The sequence below is a fragment of the Phycodurus eques genome, chromosome 1, assembly GCF_024500275.1.
Source record: "Phycodurus eques isolate BA_2022a chromosome 1, UOR_Pequ_1.1, whole genome shotgun sequence".
Taxonomy (NCBI): domain Eukaryota; kingdom Metazoa; phylum Chordata; class Actinopteri; order Syngnathiformes; family Syngnathidae; genus Phycodurus; species Phycodurus eques.
In genome coordinates this window covers 42,587,807-42,606,962 of record NC_084525.1, presented here as the reverse complement: position 1 = coordinate 42,606,962, position 19,156 = coordinate 42,587,807, and the positions used below count along the sequence as shown (strand labels likewise).

Below are 19,156 nucleotides of genomic sequence, written 5' to 3'. Positions count from 1 at the left end.
TGTGACGTGTTCATATTAATTTAGTGCTGAAACAATCGTTCAATAAGATGTAATACTGTTGTAGACCTGGCAGGTCAATCTGCTGTCGTGTTGACAGATGTTTTAAAAGTTTCAAGGTCAAAGTCAGGCATGATTCAACTTAAGCGCTGTCATGTTTTGTTTCCTTTTGATAAACATGGCAAGCGAGCGACTCAAAAGCAGGACACATACTGTTCTTTGTTGACTGTGGATCTCATAATGGGATTAGCTATTCTCAGTACTGCAGAGAGAGTCCAAACGCAAAGCGGCCACTGTAAAAAAAAAAAAAAAAAGCTGAGGTAGCATTAAGGAATTGCATTCACCTGAGTAACAAAATTGGGCTCTTTTAGATGGAGCCGGTCCATGCAGTCATGCACCCTCAGGTGAGTAGAATTTACATCTACAAAATGCCATAAATACAGAGTGTCTTGGTTGTCTTTCAGGTAGATGTGGACACTAAAGGTTCTCAGGAGTCTGTCCGTGACAATGATGACAGTGACTCGGGTAAGTTTTTGTGTGTGTGTTACAGGTAATCGTGGTTGTTGTAAGGGTCTAAATCTCAGCGCTCCTAAACCACCCACTCGTTAGAGGAATAAATTATATTGCGTCGTAAAATATTTAGAAGCAGGCAAAGGTGATAAACTTTGCTAAGTGGCCAGTGAGAAAGTTAATGCTCACTGCAGGTAGAATGCATTACCATATTATTGTACAGTCACTAGTTAATGGTGGTAGTAATAGACAGGTTCTCCGTTGCGTGTTTGTATACAGTATGTGCAGTATGTGGTACTTGGGCCATAATTACTGACAAAGTACTCAATAGTTTCTCTAAACGTTTATTTCAGATTACTTCTATAAACGTTGCCCAAGTGCAGGGATGTCACCAGGTTTTTATGGATAAGGGGGTTTTAAGTCTCTTTTAGAGTCGTAGACTCTTATTTGTTTTTGAAGATTTTAAAACAATACAATACTGAGTAAAAGTTAAGTCACTGTTAGATTTGTAGTTTTCTGCTTTTTAAAACAGTACACAAACAGTCAGGATGTTTACATCGATCACAAAAGAAAGTATGTACACATTATTACAGTGTAGGCACAAAAAAGGTCACCATTATCACAAAGTCCGCTAAGCCCATCATTTTCAATTGAAAAAAAAAAATTAAGAGAATTTCCCTGCGAGGTGTTAATGTTATCAAAATCAAACTAACAGGTGCTGTCACCACCCACTTGGGGGCATCAATGAATGCCGTCTATTTTTAAGGGTGGCAAATCTGTCTGTCACTCTGTTTTGACTCAGATACTGAAATGTGTCTTCATCGATTGACAGTGTAAAGGCCGACAGCGCCAACAAAACATACATGCGAAACAAAAACTAGTCAATATAGAGCAGTAATTCTCAACCAGTGTGCCATGAGCGTTCGTCAGGTGTGCCGTGAGAATGTCATGTCTTATAATTCTTTACCTCAGATGTTATAAACTAGTGTTCCACCTAAAAATATCGCATTATCACGAAGTCTTTTAAATTACAGAAAACAGTCAGGAGGAGACACCAACATCTAACTGGAACGAGCTGTCTATCATAGATCGAGTGGGACTCAACAGGTGTCAGCCTGGCATCAACAAAACACGTTTTGAGTATAAATAGTGATTTTTTTTTTTAACTGAGCTTTTGTTTTCTTGACAGTGTGGAGATATCAGAGATTGATTTGGAAGTAAGTCGCATTATTTATTTTTTTACAGCTCTAGAAATTCAACAACAAGTCAGCTGCTAGAACTCGCGAGTCAACATCTGGCCCTAATTTGACACTCATTACTTAACATGTGGACACATGTGTGACACCCGACCAATCCGTGGTGCCACTATATCGATTGGTGTCTACTTCTTCCAATGATACATCGAAAGTGTCTAAAAAGTCATGCACTGACAGTACATTGAGACCTCTCAGGTGACTCAGTTCACAGAGAGGACTTGTTGTTTACTGAGTGAATGGATTCACAGATTGTTTAAAAATGCCAGCGGAGTGCTTTTTTTTTTAACCATATGTCCAGAAAATGAGACAATGTGTGGTCATCACTCGGGTGAAATGCATTGTACTCTGCATTACTGCCATTCTAACAAGTATAAATCGCTATGTACATTAATGCATGACAGTGAAAAGCCATAGTTACTGTAATTGTGTTTCTTTTGGACATCCTCGTTGTCCCCCTCGCAGAAGGCCTTCTCTCAGATTGCCTTGGCCTTCCGCTGTGACCAGTACACCCTGAAGCAGAGGCTCCAGGCGGAAGAGCACGCCCGCAACCTGGCTGAGGAGAACATCCAGCTGGAGCTGTCCAGAGGCAGAGAGACGCTGGAGGTACACAGTGCACAGCAGAGGAAGACTTTAAATGAGGCATTTTATTTTGCATTTTACCCACAATTTTAAACAAGTCCCGGGTGTCTTAATAAAAGTTTTCCAAACCACTCCTCAGCTCACCTTTCCCTGTACTGTGGAGCCGATGCTGAGTACAGCTTTTGCCACCGTGACAAACAGGGATGAGCTAGGAACCTGTTCTCAACCAAGCCAGAGTCTGTAGAGAAAACCAAAGACGCATCTCAGCCAATGTCGGAGGTTGAAGTCACAAGAGATGGCTGATCCACAACTTTAATAAATTTATTAATCTTTATCCTAAATGCTAAATGTTGGTATAATAGCAAAGTTCATAGGATTTGAACCCTGGTGCCCAGAACTGTGAGGCAGTCATCCACCGTGCCGGCTCGCACAAAACGACCTATAGAAAAACAATTTAAGATCTGAGAATGAGCAAATATGCTAATATACATAGTAAGGAATAAATATAGCACAGCAAAGAGGCATTTGTAGTTGATCAAATTCATGAAATTAACGTTGGAATTAAAAGAAAATATACCAGCCATATGTCGACTGGAGTACAATTTAACTCCACCCGCGGCAGTGTGTGTACCTACTGTGAAATGATCAATTTACGTCACATTTGCACATGCACAATATATAAATCAGATTATTGTAGGGATTTGAAAGAATACTGAAGCCTTGAAAAAACTAGGAAATCCAACCTGTCTCTTTGCACTTTCTTGTTGAGTGTCAATGTTGGCCGCGGAGACAGACAGCGAGCGAGGGTCACATATAAATGCAATATCCTACTGTACAAGGCAGCGCTTGAACGGGACGAGGATAAAACTAATGAGAAGTGTCATTTTAATTGTTATTTAGGACAATCAAGCCATTAGCAAATTTCTGGTTTGAGTTATTATTGCCAAAGTTGTTATTATTGGTTTTATGAATGACTGTCGTTCCAATAGGTTGTGCACCTTGGGTGTGTTTCATGTGTGTTTGACGTATTTATGATGGCTGGTCCTGCATTATTTGTGCGTACACATTGGTCTGAGGATGTTCTAAATTTTTTGGGAGAGTACGGGCAAAAACAAGTACGGACATTTTGATAAATCATAGGTTTGTGCTTCAAACGTGCGTACACACGATTCAACCATAAATCTGTGCATAAGCACGGATAGTAAATTGAGCCCAATGATGTAAATTGGCTGACAGTAAGAGGATAGGCTTAAAGCTGTAGTATGCAACTTTTGGCGCCCCCCCCTTAACTCAAATTCTCCATTACAACAAAATCACAGAGCCGTCGCTTCAATATGACTTAGGCAATGCCTGTTATGCCCCTTATATATTATTCTACAACATCTTTGCTATGTTTTGAAGAACATGCGTCATTTCCGTGCCGTCATTTGCAGTGCGCCACCAACCAGGCCAGCGTGGGAAATTAATAGGGCATTTACTAAATAAAAAAAATAAGATACTGACAATACAGCAAGATGTCAGATGATCTGAATGGCTTAATCAGCATTGTGTCATCTCCTCTACTAGTGGCTTGGGATAAACCAAAAAAAAGTTGTGGATTATAGTGTTAAACCAAACTTTTTCAAAAATAAACATCCAATCAAGTATTTAAACTACAAGCCACAAAAATCTCAGTAAAAAAAAACAATTATTGGTAGGTTAAATTAAATTGTCCTATTTACATTTTGACTGCCTGTCGTAAAAGCATCATTTGTATTTTCACTGGTGGAGGCAACGCTTCATCACCAAGCTCCCCAATAAGATTTACCCGGTCACACTTTATGGTGGGTGGGCAGTCACTCCAAAGACTCAACATTGTGTATACAAAAGCAATTTAAAAGTAACTTTTCCAGAAACATGAGTAGCAAGAGGGTGGGAGAATGTATAGTGAAATGCAGTAAAGTGTGTGTTTGAGTTTTTTTTACAGGCACTAAAGGGCCTGTGTCTGGATAGCAAGCGCCGTAAGATCGTGCAGAGGCTAGAATTATCGCTGGACATCCTCACAGGCACCGTAGAACGCATCTCCAACACGGCCGAGGTTCTTGGAGCAGTGCACCAGGTATACACGGGCACTCGAGTTCGCTTTCTTTATCTTCGGTGGAAGTACAAGACTAGGTGAAGAATGGCATCAAAGTTTGATCATCACGTAGAGGGTTAGCCATGAAAAATAAATTATTACAAGGTCCCCTTTTGAGCAAGCTGTGACTGTGTCACCTAGTGGCAACCGGAAGTGAGACAAAATTGCCAGCTTCGTACATGAACCTGAACTTCTTACGGGGTTTTCTGGATGATTCAGAATCAGGGCAAATGTCAGACAGAATGACAATGATATACTGAATTGCAAAGAAAACTGAAGGTGTGCTGTGTGTACTGTGTGATCATCGCATGTGGTGGGCAGACCCTGGTGACGAAGATTGGACTTCGCCATTGATCATCAAACTATCATAATGTTGCCGTAGATGATCATGATCTACTCCCAACTTGATAAGGCGAGCAATAATGTTGCCCTGAAGTTTACACACGCATACAAGCTAACGAAATCTGGGACTGGCCCAGAGAATTGCAGACCCTTTCCAAAGAATTTGAATATTATGGAAAAGTCTATTTCCATAAATCCATTCAAAAAGTTAAACTTTCATAGATTATAGATTCAGGGCCCACAATTTAAACAATTTCAAGTATTTATTTGTTTATTTTTACATCATTTGGGCTTCCAGCTCATAAAACCGACAAAATCAGGAATTCAAAAAATTAAAATACTTTGAAGAAATCAGCCCAAAGTTTGGTTCAATTGTCTCAGTTGGGTTCAATATGGGGAAGATGGCAGACTGGCCAGAAGACCATCTTTGATACCCTCCATAGGATGGGTAAGCCACAAAGGTTCATAGCTCAGGAGGCTGGCTGTTCACACAGTGCTGTGTCCAAGCATATCAACGGAAAGTCTAGTCTAGTGGAAGGATAAAATGTGGCAGGAGAAGATACACCAAAAAAAGAGATGACCGTGGGTTTCAGCGTATTATCAAGCAGAGAAGATTCAAGAATCTAGCAGAGATCCAGAAAGAGTGGAATGAGGCGGGAGTCACAGCTTCAAAAACCACCACATTCAGACACATACGAGAGTTGGGCTACAACTGTCGTGTTCTTCAGGTCAAGCCACTTCTGAGCCTGAGGCAACGGAGGAAGCGTCTCAACTGGGCCAAGGAGAAGAAGGACTGGACATTTGGCCAGTGGTCTAAGGTCCTCTTTTCTGATGGAAAATAAAGTGTGCCTTTCATTCTGGAATCAAGATCCAAGGGTTTGGAAGAAGATGGGTGAAGAACAGAAATCAAGCTGCTTGAGGTCCAGTGTGAAATATCCACAGTCAGTCATGATTTGGGGTGCAATGTCCAGTGCAGGTGTTGGTAAACACTGCTTTCTTAAATCCAAGGTCACTGCAACAGTCTACCAGAATGTTTTAGGGGACTTCATGATTACTTCTGCTGAGGATCTGTATGGAGATGCAGATTTCATCTTCCAGCAGGACCTGGCCCCTCCCAAACTGGTAGAAGCACCAAAACCTGGTTTGATGCCCATGCCATCACAGTGCTTGACTGGGCAGCCATCTCAGCGGAGCTAAACCCCATTGAGAATCTATGGGGTATTATCAAGAGGAAAATGAGGAGCACCAGACCCACAAACAAAGAAGAACTGGCAGCAAGCATCAAGGAAATCTGGGCTTCCATAACTCCCAGGCAATGCCACAGGCTGATTGGCTCAATGACACGGTGCAAAGGGATTCCCAAATAATTATTGAAGATTAACAAATTGTTTTGAAAGTATCATATTTTGATTGATTTAATGTGATCCTAATTTATTGTTTTTTTTTCTCCAAAAACTGAGAAGTAAATGGTAATGTATTCACAGTATTCGAATTTTCGGAATTCCTGATTTTGTCGGTTTTATGAGCTGCAAGCCCAAATTATGTAAAAATAAACAAATAAATACTAGAAATTGTTTAGGTGCCACGGTGGATGACTTGTTAGCACATCTGCCTCACAGTTCCGAGGACCGGGGTTCAAATCCCGGGGTTTGTCCTTTTTTTGTAGCAGCACTAAAACAGACTGTGATGAAAGAACACAGGACTGATTCGATGACCGGTGTGTAGAACTGCCTCAGCAGCTCCTGTGGCAGACCATGCTTCCTCAGAAGCCGCAGGAAGTACATCCTCTGCTGGGTCTTTTTGAGGACGGAGATGATGTTGATCGCCCACTTCAGGTCCTGAGAGACTGTAATTCCCAGCAACTTGAAGGTCTCGACGGTTGACACAAGGCAGCTGGACAGCGTGAGGGGCAGCTGTGGCGAAGGATGCCTCCTGAAGTCCACGATCATCTACAGTCTTGAGCGTGTTCAGCTCCAGGTTGTGTCGGCCGCACCACAGCTCCAGCCGCTCCAATTCCTGTCGATATGCAGACTCGTCACCGTCTTTAATGAGGCCGATGACTGTGGTGTCATCTGCAAACTTCAGGAGTTTGACAGCCGGGTGCGTTGAGGTGCAGTCATTCGTGGAGAGAGAGAAGAGCAGCGGAGAGAGGACACAACCTTGGGGTGCCCCAGTGGATGAGGTGAACTCCCCCAGCGTCACCTGATGTGTCCTGCCCGTCAGAAAGATGTAAATCCACTGGCAGATGCCAGGCGAGATGCTGAGTTGGAGAAGTTATTTTGGGCAAATTCCAGGCCTCGTACTTTGAACTCGGAGAAGTACAGGGAAGGTCAGAAGGCGCTGCTTTGTGTCTTTGTGGATTTTGCAAAAGCAAATGACAGGGTGACAAGTGGGGGGCTGTGGTGCTGTATGAGACTTGCTTAGCTAACTTTAATGTAAAAGTTAGCTAAGCAAGTAACAAAAATCAGCGTTAAGCAGGAAAGACGCCATTGTTTGGAGGCTGGTTGGATCGCAGGAATTCACAATGCTATTCACATATGGGACTTCATAGTATTAGACACAAAGACAACAAATTTTATTCTGAAAATTATTTCATGGCGAAATACAATCAGAAGTCGTAATCCTATGTGATATGGCTTTGAGTGATTATTCTGAGCAATTATGCTGTGCTATGGTGTGTGTAAAGAGTGATATTTATTCCCCAATCTGCCCGGAAAACGCTCGGTGCTGACAATCCTTGACCAGTGAGTGTATAACAGTTGCTACGTATGTACAACAGGAGGCTCGTGTGAGTCGGGCAGTGGATCTCATGGTGGCTCACGTGGAGAATGTGAGGAGGCGATTGGAGCGACATGAGTCGGATCTGGAGGAGGCCAAGAAGATGATCCAGCAGCAGAACTCCTGCAGGACCGTCGATGAGCCTGGAGCTCCTTTCGGTCTGTCATCATTTGCCCCCAAACATTTGTTTTGTTTTCCAAGATATGACTTGACCTGATTTGTTTCACCCCAAGATCCAGACGAAAGTGGCAGCTGGAAGAAAAGCTTTCAGCAGGTATCAGGCCATGTGTTCGTGGTAAGATAGCTTCCCCTGCTCATGTTTCAACGCTCTGCTCTTTGCTAGAATGGCAGTCGCCGCAGAGTCAGTGTGTCATTGATTCCAAGCGACATCCAGGTGAGGCCTCTCTCGTGAGCCCTCCATCCCCTTGACCTCAACGTTAGGTAGCCTAGACCTGTATGAGAAAAGTCCCGCCCTTGATTAGCAAATAGCCAGATTAGATACCTTCACGATGCAAACAACAATAACAAACATATTGTTAAAATTGTTTTGTGAAGGAATTTTTGATACATCTCTTCAATCGGAGCTCACTAGATTGTGCTAGTATATGTTTGTGGGCATTGAAGTACCTATAGCCTCCAGATGGTGTATAATTCACTTGTAAGTTCTCTTCATGTATTTTTTTGCTAAATAAAATTAAACTGGAAGTCATTTCCAGTAATATTAATCTCTTTTGGAGCAATCTGTGAATAACTAATTGCCATTGCGAACGCCCTTTTACGTCAACAAAATCGATACTCCGCCATGTCTTGGTCTGGCGGCACGTCAACGACAGAACTGGAGACAAAGCAGTGTACTATACTATAAAGTGGCAGTATTTATCCATCCATCCATTTTCTGAGCCGCTTCTCCTCACTAGGGTCGCGGGCGTGCTGGAGCCTATCCCAGCTGTCATCGGGCACCATATTGTATATATTGTCGCTGTCGGGTGGCATCCCGTCATCTCCAAAAAAAGAAAAGGCCATTGAGCTTGAGTTTCCACACACCGCTTTATTCAAGTTGGTATTATACATTTTATTGCTATCATATACTGTTGCACACTTATGTTAACACAACATCCGAAAATGATGTTCAATCGCTAATTTATTAGGATGTCATTGATTCAAATGGTACGAACACGACGCCAGCCGTGCCCATCAAAGTCTGTGGCCACACGACACCACCGACCGTACAGAAAGCCTGTAACTTCACAAAAGCAAACTCGGGTGTTACGTCATCTTCCCAAACTCTTTCAAAGATCTTAGAGTCATGAGCGATGCAATCAATATAACGAGCTGACTAAACCCGTGGATACAGTATAGGCGGAAAGGAATCTTATCCCCATTTATCTCATGCGGCTTCCTTCCTTCTGCAACAAAGCATTATAGCGATTGATTTTAACAAAACAAGCCTACTTATACGTATCTAACCTTATCTTTTCAATCATTATTGTCTAAATAAAACATCCAAACTTTCAATAAAGGTGTCAGTTACGCTGCACGACGTCTCAGACATTTTGACCATTCAAGAGCGTTCATAAATTTGTTCGATATCAACCACTTTAAATGAGTTAATATTGGGCAAAAATAACAGACAAAGTGGGGAAAGACCAATAGTATCGATTTGTCAAGCAACTAACAACAGGTACTAATAGAAGGAAATGTGCTCGTCTTCTGTCACTGATGTCAGCAGGCTCATTCGGGTTTCGACCTACTAAATGTGGGGGTGGTCCAAAATCTGGCTGAAAATCAAATATGCCATCAGAAAGAGCCTGAAATTACTACTGAGTCTATTCTGCGGGACATTTTTCTGCCGACATCGTTTTTAAATCCAGAATTATGGAATAAGTACCAGTGTTCGCAGTATCAGATACCGTAATTTCTCGTGTATAATGTGCATTCCCCCCCCAACAAATTGTCAAAAGTCAATAGTGCGCATTAGACATGGGTTTCGGGGAAAATGAAAAAAACCCTTCACATTTGATAAATGTATGCCGCCATCTAGTGGTTATGAAAAACCTGTACACTTTCATTCCAATAGGCCATCGCCACCTAGAGGTTATGAAAAAGGTGTAGCCTACACTTTCATTCCAATATGACAAGGGTACATATGCCTGCATATTTGTACAGTTGTATTCATAAGTTTACATACCGAGGCAGAATTTGTGAAATATTTTTTATTTATTTTTTTTGTTAGTTTTTCTTTATGTACGACTGATGACTGAACAACAACCATCATAAATTTATTTATGGTTATGTTTTGGTGACTGCTTTTCTTCAATGCGTGACAGTTTAATTTGAACCCCATTAAAATAAAATTAAATGTGTTTTTCCTGGTCCTTCATGTTTTCTTAAAAGAATTGTACACATCTCACAAATTCTGCCTGGGTAATCAAACATATGAGCACAACTGTGTGTTTTCTCATTTACTAAATAAAAATAGGGCTTTGAATTTCAAAATACGAGCAGGTAAATAAAAAGGAAGTATTACGTGTTCAAATAAAGTGCTTAACTTCAGAATAATTCTTTAAAAAACTAACAAAATACAGATAATATTTCATGTTTTGATCATATGGGTAGAAGCAAAATCACGCGTTGTAAAAATGCATTATACATAGGTAGAAGGGTTTTCCAGAACTTTGTGGTCAACTTTGGGGGTGCGTATTATACACGAGAAATTACGGTAGGTCCTTTCGGTGTAGATTATTACTTCCTTTTTTTTATACAGCTCGAGTATTGGATCTCATAACTGAATTAAATATCATTTAATTTCAAAAGAGACAGACAATCTCATTCGATTGTGCTAGTAAATCTTGTGACTGTAAATCTAGTTTGCATAATTTAGGGCCCAAACTACAGACTATGGTGAAGGCCCTCTTGAAATGGTGGTGTTTATTATTAGTTTTGCGAATAAGGAATCTCCTTTTTGTGGCCCTAACATACCTCAAAAACATTTCACGTTCAAGTTTAAATGTGTATATAAAATATTTTATTTTAATACATAATATATAGAAATGCACAATATACACTGGCCGGACGGCCAGCTCTAGGAAGACTTCTGATCGTCCCAAACGTCTTCCATTTAAGGATTATGGAGGCCATTGTGCTCTCGAGAACCTTAAGTGCAACATACATTTTGTTGTAACCTTAGCCAGATCTGTGCCTTGCCACAATTCTGTCTCTGAGCTCTTCAGGCAGTTCCTTTGACCTCATGATTCTCATTTGCTCTGACAAGCACTGTGAGCTGTAAGGGCTTATATAGACAGGTGTGTGGCTTTCCTAATCAAGTCCAATCAGTATAATGAAAAACAGCTGGACTCCAATGAAGGCGTAGAACCATCTCAAGGATGATCAGAAGAAATGGACAGCACCCGAGTTAAATATATGAGTGTCACAGCAAAGGGTCTGAATACTTAAGGCTGTGTGATATTTCCGTTTTTCTTTTTGAATAGCTCAACAAATATTTCAACAATTCTGTTTCTTTCTGTCAATATGGGGTGCTGTGTGTACATTAATGAGGGAAAAAAATGAACTGAAATGATTTTAGCAAATAGCTGCAATATAACCAAGAGTGAAACATTTAAGGGGGTGTGAATACTTTCCTTACCCACTGTATATACGACCTAAACAGTTTATTTTCATCCATCCATCCATTTTCTGAGCCGCTTCTCCTCACTAGGGTGGCGGGCGTGCTGGAGCCTATCCCAGCTGTCATCGGGCAGGAGGCGGGGTACACCCTCAACTGGTTGCCAGCCAATCGCAGGGCACATACAAACAACCATCCGCACTCACATTCACACCTACGGGCAATTTAGAGTCTCCAATTTATGCATGTTTTTGGGATGTGGGAGGAAACCGGAGTGCGCGAAGAAAACCCACGCAGGCACGGGGAGAACATAAAAACTCCACACAGGCGGGGCCGGGGATTGAACCCTGGTCCTCAGAACTGTGAGACAGAGGCTCTAACCAGTTTTCCACCGTGCCGACAGTTTATTGAACTAATATTTTTTTTCACTATCTAGAATGACTTAATGAGATCAATGACGGCCAAATTAATGCAACAGATATTGCAGGAGGCCTGTCATGGCCCCCGAGCCGTACTTTGCCCAATTCAAATTGTGCGTCCTAATGAAATGATTTGTTTGCTCGTCCGCCTCTCCAGAAGACAAAGCGAGACTCTAAGGAGCGGGCCGCCCACGGGGAAGCTGATCCAGGCAGTAATTTGTTCCCAGCTTGTCCGTCTCCCAGCTTGAGCTCAGCGTCCAGCTGCAGCGGCGCCAACAAGGACGACGGCTACTTGGTGGACGACAGGTGCTGCTTCGTGCCACATCCGCCCCTTCATTTCTTCTTCTCCCTCTAACGGCTTTTGTTAATCTTCCAGGCCAATTGATCCCGATGAAGTGTCTGCCCCGGCACCTCCCCGTCCCACTCCCATCCCAGAGCTCCCTGTCCCATGCAGACGAGCTACTGGTGGAAAGGTGCCACACAAAAGGTAGTTAACCTACTGTTACCTGTACGATATACACTGACCGCACCGTTATGACCACTTGCATAATATAATGAGACCGATACAAATATTCTGTTCAGGTAATAATGCTCGGTTTTGACTAAAACTGTCAGTGAGCTGGTATATTGCTGGTCAAATTGGCATATATGTGTATATATTATTATATCTACACCTTATACCATTTCTGTTGGCCTTGTCCTTTTCTTAAAATACAGGTGTAATGTTTTAATGTTGTGGCCAGCCAGGTGTTTACTGTAAACATTTAAAAAATATATATATATATTAACTGGAAATGTGCCTCCATCAGTTGCGCGCTGGACACAACGCGGCAGAGGCACAAAAGCAAAGTTTCATTGGCAAAGAAAAAGGCTGACAAAGAGAAGAAGAGGACAAACATCTCCCGCCGGATTTCTGAGTAGGTCTTTATTTTTGTTGACGATTGAATCCTAATAAAATAATCTAATGATGATGATGATGGCTGTCGTTTTCAGAGATGGATCGCTGCGCAGGCAACGGCCTTTCGCTCGTTGTCGCTGTTTGCTGCTCTGCGTCTTTGTGCTTCTCGCCTTTATTACCTGGATTTTTCTCTTTGTGTAAGAATATTGAAGTGGACATACTATGGAAAATGTACCTTTTAAATGCTTGTATAAAAAAAGGTGGGTCTTTGGAGTGCCATCATCACATGTGAAATTAAACTAAAAAGTGAATCTTTTGTTAGCTTAATAAAAAGGTTTCTGTGAGCGGGCGGTTCTGTATTTTTTTTTGCTGAATTACAATGTGTGAAGTGCTGACTGCACGAGGAAAGTACAAATGATACTTTTACTGAATATTTTGGGAGTCTCTGGACTCCGATGGAATTAGCAGTGGCTCATTTGCATCGGACAGAACCACACTCCACCCCTAAACTGAGTGAATTCCCGCAGCGCGTGACAAACGGATGTTAAATAATTTCTTTATCCTTTGTGTACTTTGACCAAAAAATGTCACAGACCTTTCATTATGTGGGAATTGTTTTGAATTGTGAAAAAATGCAATACTGTATGTCTCCTTTAATCATTTTCATGCAGTCTTTGCTTTCTAGTTTTTTTTAAAAGGTATCTATAGGCAGAAAAGGCCCACAGTGTTCAATTGTACATGCTTTACTATAAATATAGAAAAAATACAATCACCTGGTTAGTAACAACATTCTGCAAGAACAACAGTCAAAACACCGTTAAAGGCGTCAGTGAGCAATAATTCATCTTTCAATGCAACATGTTCCATGTTAAATTTTAACGATATTTTACTCACAAGCAATGCGTTTACATCAAACCTTTAGTAGTCTATGTTACGAGCAACAACCTTCCAATAGTTGATAAATAAATTATATTAGGAATGCTGGGTGAATTTCTATGTGCAAAATGAGTTCTGCATAAAACATTGAGCTCCAAATTGGAGAAGCATCGACTAAAAAAGCATCCATCCATCCATCCATCTTCTGTACCGCTTATCCTCACCAGGGTCGTGGGTGCGCTGGAGCCTATCCCAGTTATCTTCGGGCTAAAAGCGGGGTAGACCCTGAACTGGTCGCCAGCCAATCGCCGGACACATATAAACAAACAACCATTCGCACTCACATTCACGTCTACGCGAAAGTGTTTTCAACTAACCTATCGTGCATGTTTTTGGGATGTGGGAGAAAACGCAGGCACGGGGAGAACATGCACACTCCACACAGGCGAGGCCGATTTTGAACCCAGGTCCTCAGAACTGTGAGGCAGATGTGCTCACCAGTCATACACCGTGGCCCCCACTAAAAAGCATTTGAAAATAAATACTTCATACATTAAGTTCTAAATTATAGACGAAGGGGAACTATGCTCATCTGTGGGTGCACATTTTCTGCATATAATCTCAAGAATCCAAATACTTAAATAAATACAGCCTTAAATACAAACGATAGAAAAGGGCAGCATAGATCATACGACGACTGAAACAAATTATTCCAACGGTGAGCTACACCTGGCTCACAATTTCATGGTCCTCTGCAACAAACCACTGGACTGGCGTCCCGTCTGCAGCTCTCTGGAGAACCAAATTACCTGAACCCTGCGAGAAAACACACACAAGAAAAAAAAGAAATGCCTTTCGTGTCATAGTAAAGCAGCACCATCTATATGGTGGCCAGGGGGTATTTATTTACTCAACTGCAGAGGGGAGCACACAGCAAAGGCATTCCGAACCAACAGACTGCATAATATAATAAAGAATTATTTCTCTAATGTTAATAAATAATATATCACCCATACACTTAGTTGATCTAAAAAAAAAACGACACACCCCTGTTCAAATTCCAGGTTTTTGTTATGTAAAAAAATGAGACCAAGATAAAACATTTCCAAAGTTTTTCCTTTATTTAATCCATTCTAATGTTATTATGCACTAGCATCATGACTTAGAGAGGCTAGGATTGTTTTGATTTAATCAAAATCTGTGGTGAAAAAACCCCTAATGAAAAAAGTGTCATTATTACACCGCATTACAAATTATTACGCAAATGATATTTTTCTCAGATTTTCCTAAGTAGATGATGCAAATGACAGTCAGCATAATTTAAGTCATCAACCGTTAGTCTAATTCCGCACATTAAGAGTTTCAGGATATTTTACAGCTTGTAAAGAACTAAAAGTAGTCTTTTGCTGAATTTGCAGCATTAGGAGGTAATGTTCACGGAAGTCAGAAACCTTTTCAATCAAAAACATCTTAACGGGTCAAGTTACATTTTTCCAAAGGACCCCTTATTTGATAACAGCTTCACAATTCTTACATCCATTCAACTAGAGTTTTTGAAAAAAAATACTGTTATCATTGGGAGGTTTGTTCAAAACCATTCAAATTATCCTCTTAATGGTTGATAACTTGAAAATATGTGGACTGTCATTTGCATCAACTATTTAGGAAAATCAGAGAAAAATATCATTTGTATCATAATTTGGAACACAGTGCATACCCCCCCCCCCCAGAGGGCAAATTCTTGACACAACACCTAGTTAGTTGCAAGTCGCCCAGCTGGATGACGGCTTACTAACCTTATTAAATGGAGGCATGTGCAGTAAAGTGGGACTCTTGACTCCCAGGGGGCTCTGCAGCTCCGCACAGCCCGGCACACTCTGACTGCGCTGGTGCCAGGACTTGAGCTCCTCCGACACAACCTCCCTGGGCATCATGCGGACGGCCCGGTTGGTGTACTCTTTCAGCGAGGGCGTACGCAGAACCCTGGTGTAAGGGGGCGGGAGCTTGGGTGTCCTCCTGGCAGACGCCGACCCGTCCTGCCAAGGTCTTTGCTGAGGGCTGCACCGGCCCACCAAGCGCTTGTCCTGAGGGGAGAGGGGCTGTATGTTCAAACCCGGCAGCCCCTTCGTGGGCGCTGCCAAGTGGAAGCCGTATGGTGGAGGGCAGAGCTTGGGGATCTCTGCGGGCGTGTCCTGGCCTGGCACATAGGAGGAGGCGGAGTGTTCGGAGCTGCTGTCCTCTGAGCTGGACTGGTACGGCCGCAGGGGGGAGGATTCTGGGGAGAGCACCACGATGTCGGTGGCGCGGCGCCGCTGCGGCAGGCGGGTTTGCACTCTGACGGACTCTGAGCTGAGGCACTCTTTGTCAGTGCACGGCCTCGTCTTGGGATATCTGGGGGGGGGGGGACAGACATCACACACACTTGTAAACAGTAGAAGTAGTGTAACACATTACAATTCACTCGTACTGTACTATAACTTAGTGGTCCCTGACCCCCAGTCCGCGGACCGGTATCGGCATTTGTTACCGGGTCACATTGAAAGAATGACCAAATTATATAATTTCCATTGTATCGCATTTCGCATGTCAAATTGCTTTTTAGTTTGAACATTGACGGGGATCTTCTCCATCGCAACAGCTGTGCGTCTCAATTGACGTCAAGACTGCCCAGAACCCTTCTGTTTCCACCCCCAGCCGACTCGCTAATGCAGCCAAGCTCAAAGAACCAACCATTTCATAAACTGATTCAGTTCATTACGTTCACTGAAAAGATTTGTTCTTTTGAACAAAACATTCACGAAGGAAACAACACCAGACTGCACAAGTCGGTCACGTGATACGTTACTAAAAATAAGGCCGCAAACTCGCAAAAAATGATTAAAAAAAACAAACGCCTTTGGAGAGCTTGTTGTCAAAAGGGAAAAGTCCACCTGAGGAGCAAAAGAAGAGCGTACCTCAAAGAAAAAGAAAGCGTCTTTTCATAGAAAATATTGGGAGTCCTACTTAAAATACGGGTTTATCTCAACAAGTAACTCTCACGCACCGAGTCACGCATAATAGTGTATGTGGCGACAGGCTGGCCTACGACACGTGGAAACCAAGCACCCTGGACAAAAAGATAAGCCGTTTATATATATATATATATATATATATATATATATATATATATGTATATATACACACACATATACACACACACACAGCGGGTACGGAAAGTTTTCAGACCCCCTTAAATTATTCACTCTGTTATATTGCAGCCATTTGCTAAAATCATTTAAATTCATTTGTTCCCCTCCTTAATGTACACACAGCACCCTATATTGACAGAAAAAAATGGAATTGTTCATTTTTTTGCAGATTTATTCAAAAAGAAAAAGTGAAATATCACACAGGCATTGGTATTCAGGCCCTTTGCTCAGTATTTAGTAGAAGCACCCTTTTGCGCTAATACAGCCATGAGTCTTTTTGGGAATGATGCAAGTTTTTCACATGTGGATTTGGGGATCATCTGCCATTCCTCCTTGCAGATCCTCTCCAGCTCTGCCAGGTTGGATGATGCATGTTGGTGGACAGCCATTTTCAGGTCTCTCCAGAAATGCTCAATTGGGTTTAAGTCCGGGCTCTGCCTGGGCAATTCAAGAACAGTCACGGAGTTGTTCTGACTCCCACTCCTTCTGTATTTTAGCTGTGTGCTTAGGGTCATTGTCTTGTTGGAAGGTGAACCTTCAGCCCAGTCTGAGGTTCTGAGCACTCTGGAGAAGGTTTTCGTCCAGGATGTCCCTGTATTTGGCCGCATTCATCTTTTCTTCGATTGCAACCAGTCTCCCTGTCCCTGCAGCTGAAAAACACCCCCACAGCATGATGCTGCAACCACCATGCTTCACTGTTGGGACTGTATTGGACAGGTGATGAGCAGTGCCTGGTTTTCTCCACACATGCTACTTAGAATTAAGGCCAACAATTTCTATCTTGGTCTCATCAGACCAGAAAATCTTATTTCTCACCATCTTGGAGTCCTTCAGGTGTTTTTTTTTTTCTTCCGCAAACTCCATGTGGGCTTTCATGTGTCTCGCACTGAGGAGAGGCTGCCGTCGGGCCACTCTGCCATAAAGCCCCGACTGGTGGAGGGCTGCGGTGATGGTTGACTTTCTAGAACTTTCTCCCATCTCCCGACTGCATCTCTGGAGCTCAGCCACAGTGATCTTTGGGTTCTTCTGTACCTGTACCAAGGCTCTTCTCCCCCGATTGCTGTTTGGCCGGATGGCCAGCTCTAGGAAGGGTGCTGGTCCTCCCAAACGTCTTCTATTTAAGGATTATGGAGGCCACTGTGGTCTTAGGAACCTTAAGAGCAGCAGAAATTTTGTTGTAACCTTGGCCAGATCTGTGCCTTGCCACAATTCTGTCTTTGAGCTCTTCAGGCAGTTCCTTTGACTTCATGATTCTCATTTGCTCTGACGTGCACTGTGTGTGAGCTAAAAGATATTATATAGACAGGTGTGTGGCTTTCCTAATAAAGTCCGATTAGTTTTAGCAAACACAGCTGGACTCCAATGAAGGTGAAGAAGCATCTCAAGGATGATGAGAAGAAATGGACAGCACCCGAGTTAAATATATGAGTGTCACAGCAAAGGGTCTGCATACTTATGGCTGTGTGATATTTCCGTTTTTTTTTTTTTTTTTAACAAATATATATATATATATATATATATATATATATATATATATATATATATATATATATATATATATATATATATATATATATATATGTGTGTGTGTGTGTGTGTGTGTGCGCGCCGCACCTTGCCAGGTGCTCCGTGAGATAAAATGCCGGTCTGTGGTGCAAAAAAGGTTGGGGAACACTGCTATAACTGACTTCAAATGATATTCTTGCTGTATAAACTGGGTAGCACGGTTGAGGCTCGCACAACTGCCTCAAAGTACGGCACGTGAACAGACATTTTTGGTGGGCAGGTGCTCGAGCCAGAAAAAGGGCACCCATCACCAATATTATTCCTACAATTAAAAAAACAGCAGTATGTATTTACGTTATGTATTTATTTCAGTTACTATTATCAACGCAGTCAATAATTCCACTGTGAGGGAAGGCTGGATAAAAAAAGTCAACACACCCCTGTTCAAATGGTAAGTTTTTGTGATATACAAAAATGAGACCAAGATTAAAAAGGTAAGAAAAAAAATCCATTCCATATACACGTATAGAGAGAGAGACGAAGAGGGGAAGTAAAAACAACTGAGAAACCTTGGTTGTACAAGTGCAAACACCCTCTTATAAATGGGTGCAGTGCATGATTTGTCACATGTACCTGAAGGACTGGGAGTACTGTCGACGCAGGTGCAGCTCTGGTGTGGAAGGGGCGCTGGCGGAGTGATTGGGCCGTAGCGCAGAGTTCTTTATGAACTGAGAGAGAGGAATTCTATTGGTGTCTGCTGAGACCTGTGTTCCCGCTGTACTACTGGATGCAGATGACAAAAGATGAGAGACAAGACATTTTTTAAATATGGATACAGGCGGTCGTTGGTTAACAAAATTTGAGATTCTCACCCCGAGCTGCTGCTGCCAACAGGTAGAGGTTTTGCAGCCTTGTGATAAGGCTGGTCCAGACTGGACTCCCTCCAGGGAGAATTCTGGATCGGAGAGCGTTCGTGGCTTACAAAGGACGTCTGCAAGTTGGGCACTGGAGCAGAGACAGGGCCAAGGGAGTCCACATCTGTGCATGGACAACACTAAATAGCCAACAC

General features: G+C 42.3%; 2 protein-coding genes across 5 annotated transcripts in view; one reads left to right on the top strand and one right to left on the bottom strand.

Moving 5' to 3' along the window:
* The first annotated feature begins 1 nt into the window (after position 1).
* si:ch211-163l21.11 (inositol 1,4,5-triphosphate receptor associated 2) lies at positions 2-12,859 on the top strand. 3 transcript variants are annotated; one of them, XM_061693126.1, is made up of 13 exons: positions 5-401; positions 462-522; positions 1,542-1,614; positions 1,697-1,724; positions 2,226-2,366; positions 4,309-4,440; positions 7,580-7,736; positions 7,812-7,852; positions 7,922-7,972; positions 11,777-11,925; positions 11,996-12,106; positions 12,429-12,536; positions 12,613-12,859. In XM_061693126.1, exons 1-13 carry the CDS (start codon positions 369-371, stop codon positions 12,716-12,718), a joined length of 1,191 nt encoding a protein of 396 aa, XP_061549110.1. In that variant the 5' UTR covers positions 5-368; the 3' UTR covers positions 12,719-12,859. The 3 variants fall into 3 exon arrangements, with proteins under 3 accessions (XP_061549117.1, XP_061549126.1, XP_061549110.1); XM_061693133.1 differs by lacking the exon at positions 7,922-7,972 and having other exon boundaries at positions 2-401; positions 7,812-7,873; XM_061693142.1 differs by lacking the exon at positions 4,309-4,440 and having other exon boundaries at positions 4-401.
* inavaa (innate immunity activator a) overlaps positions 12,533-19,156 on the bottom strand; it is a 28,107-nt gene continuing 21,483 nt past the window's right edge. Inside the window, exons 7-10 of one of the 2 annotated variants that reach the window (XM_061693101.1) lie at positions 18,960-19,125; positions 18,721-18,870; positions 15,190-15,784; positions 12,533-14,209 (exon numbers count right to left, since the gene is read on the bottom strand). In XM_061693101.1, the coding sequence (XP_061549085.1) occupies positions 14,117-14,209; positions 15,190-15,784; positions 18,721-18,870; positions 18,960-19,125 (1,004 nt within the window). In that variant the 3' untranslated portion in view covers positions 12,533-14,116. The remainder of the gene's footprint in view (positions 14,210-15,189; positions 15,785-18,720; positions 18,871-18,959; positions 19,126-19,156) is intronic. The other variant, XM_061693111.1, reaches the window with a different exon arrangement.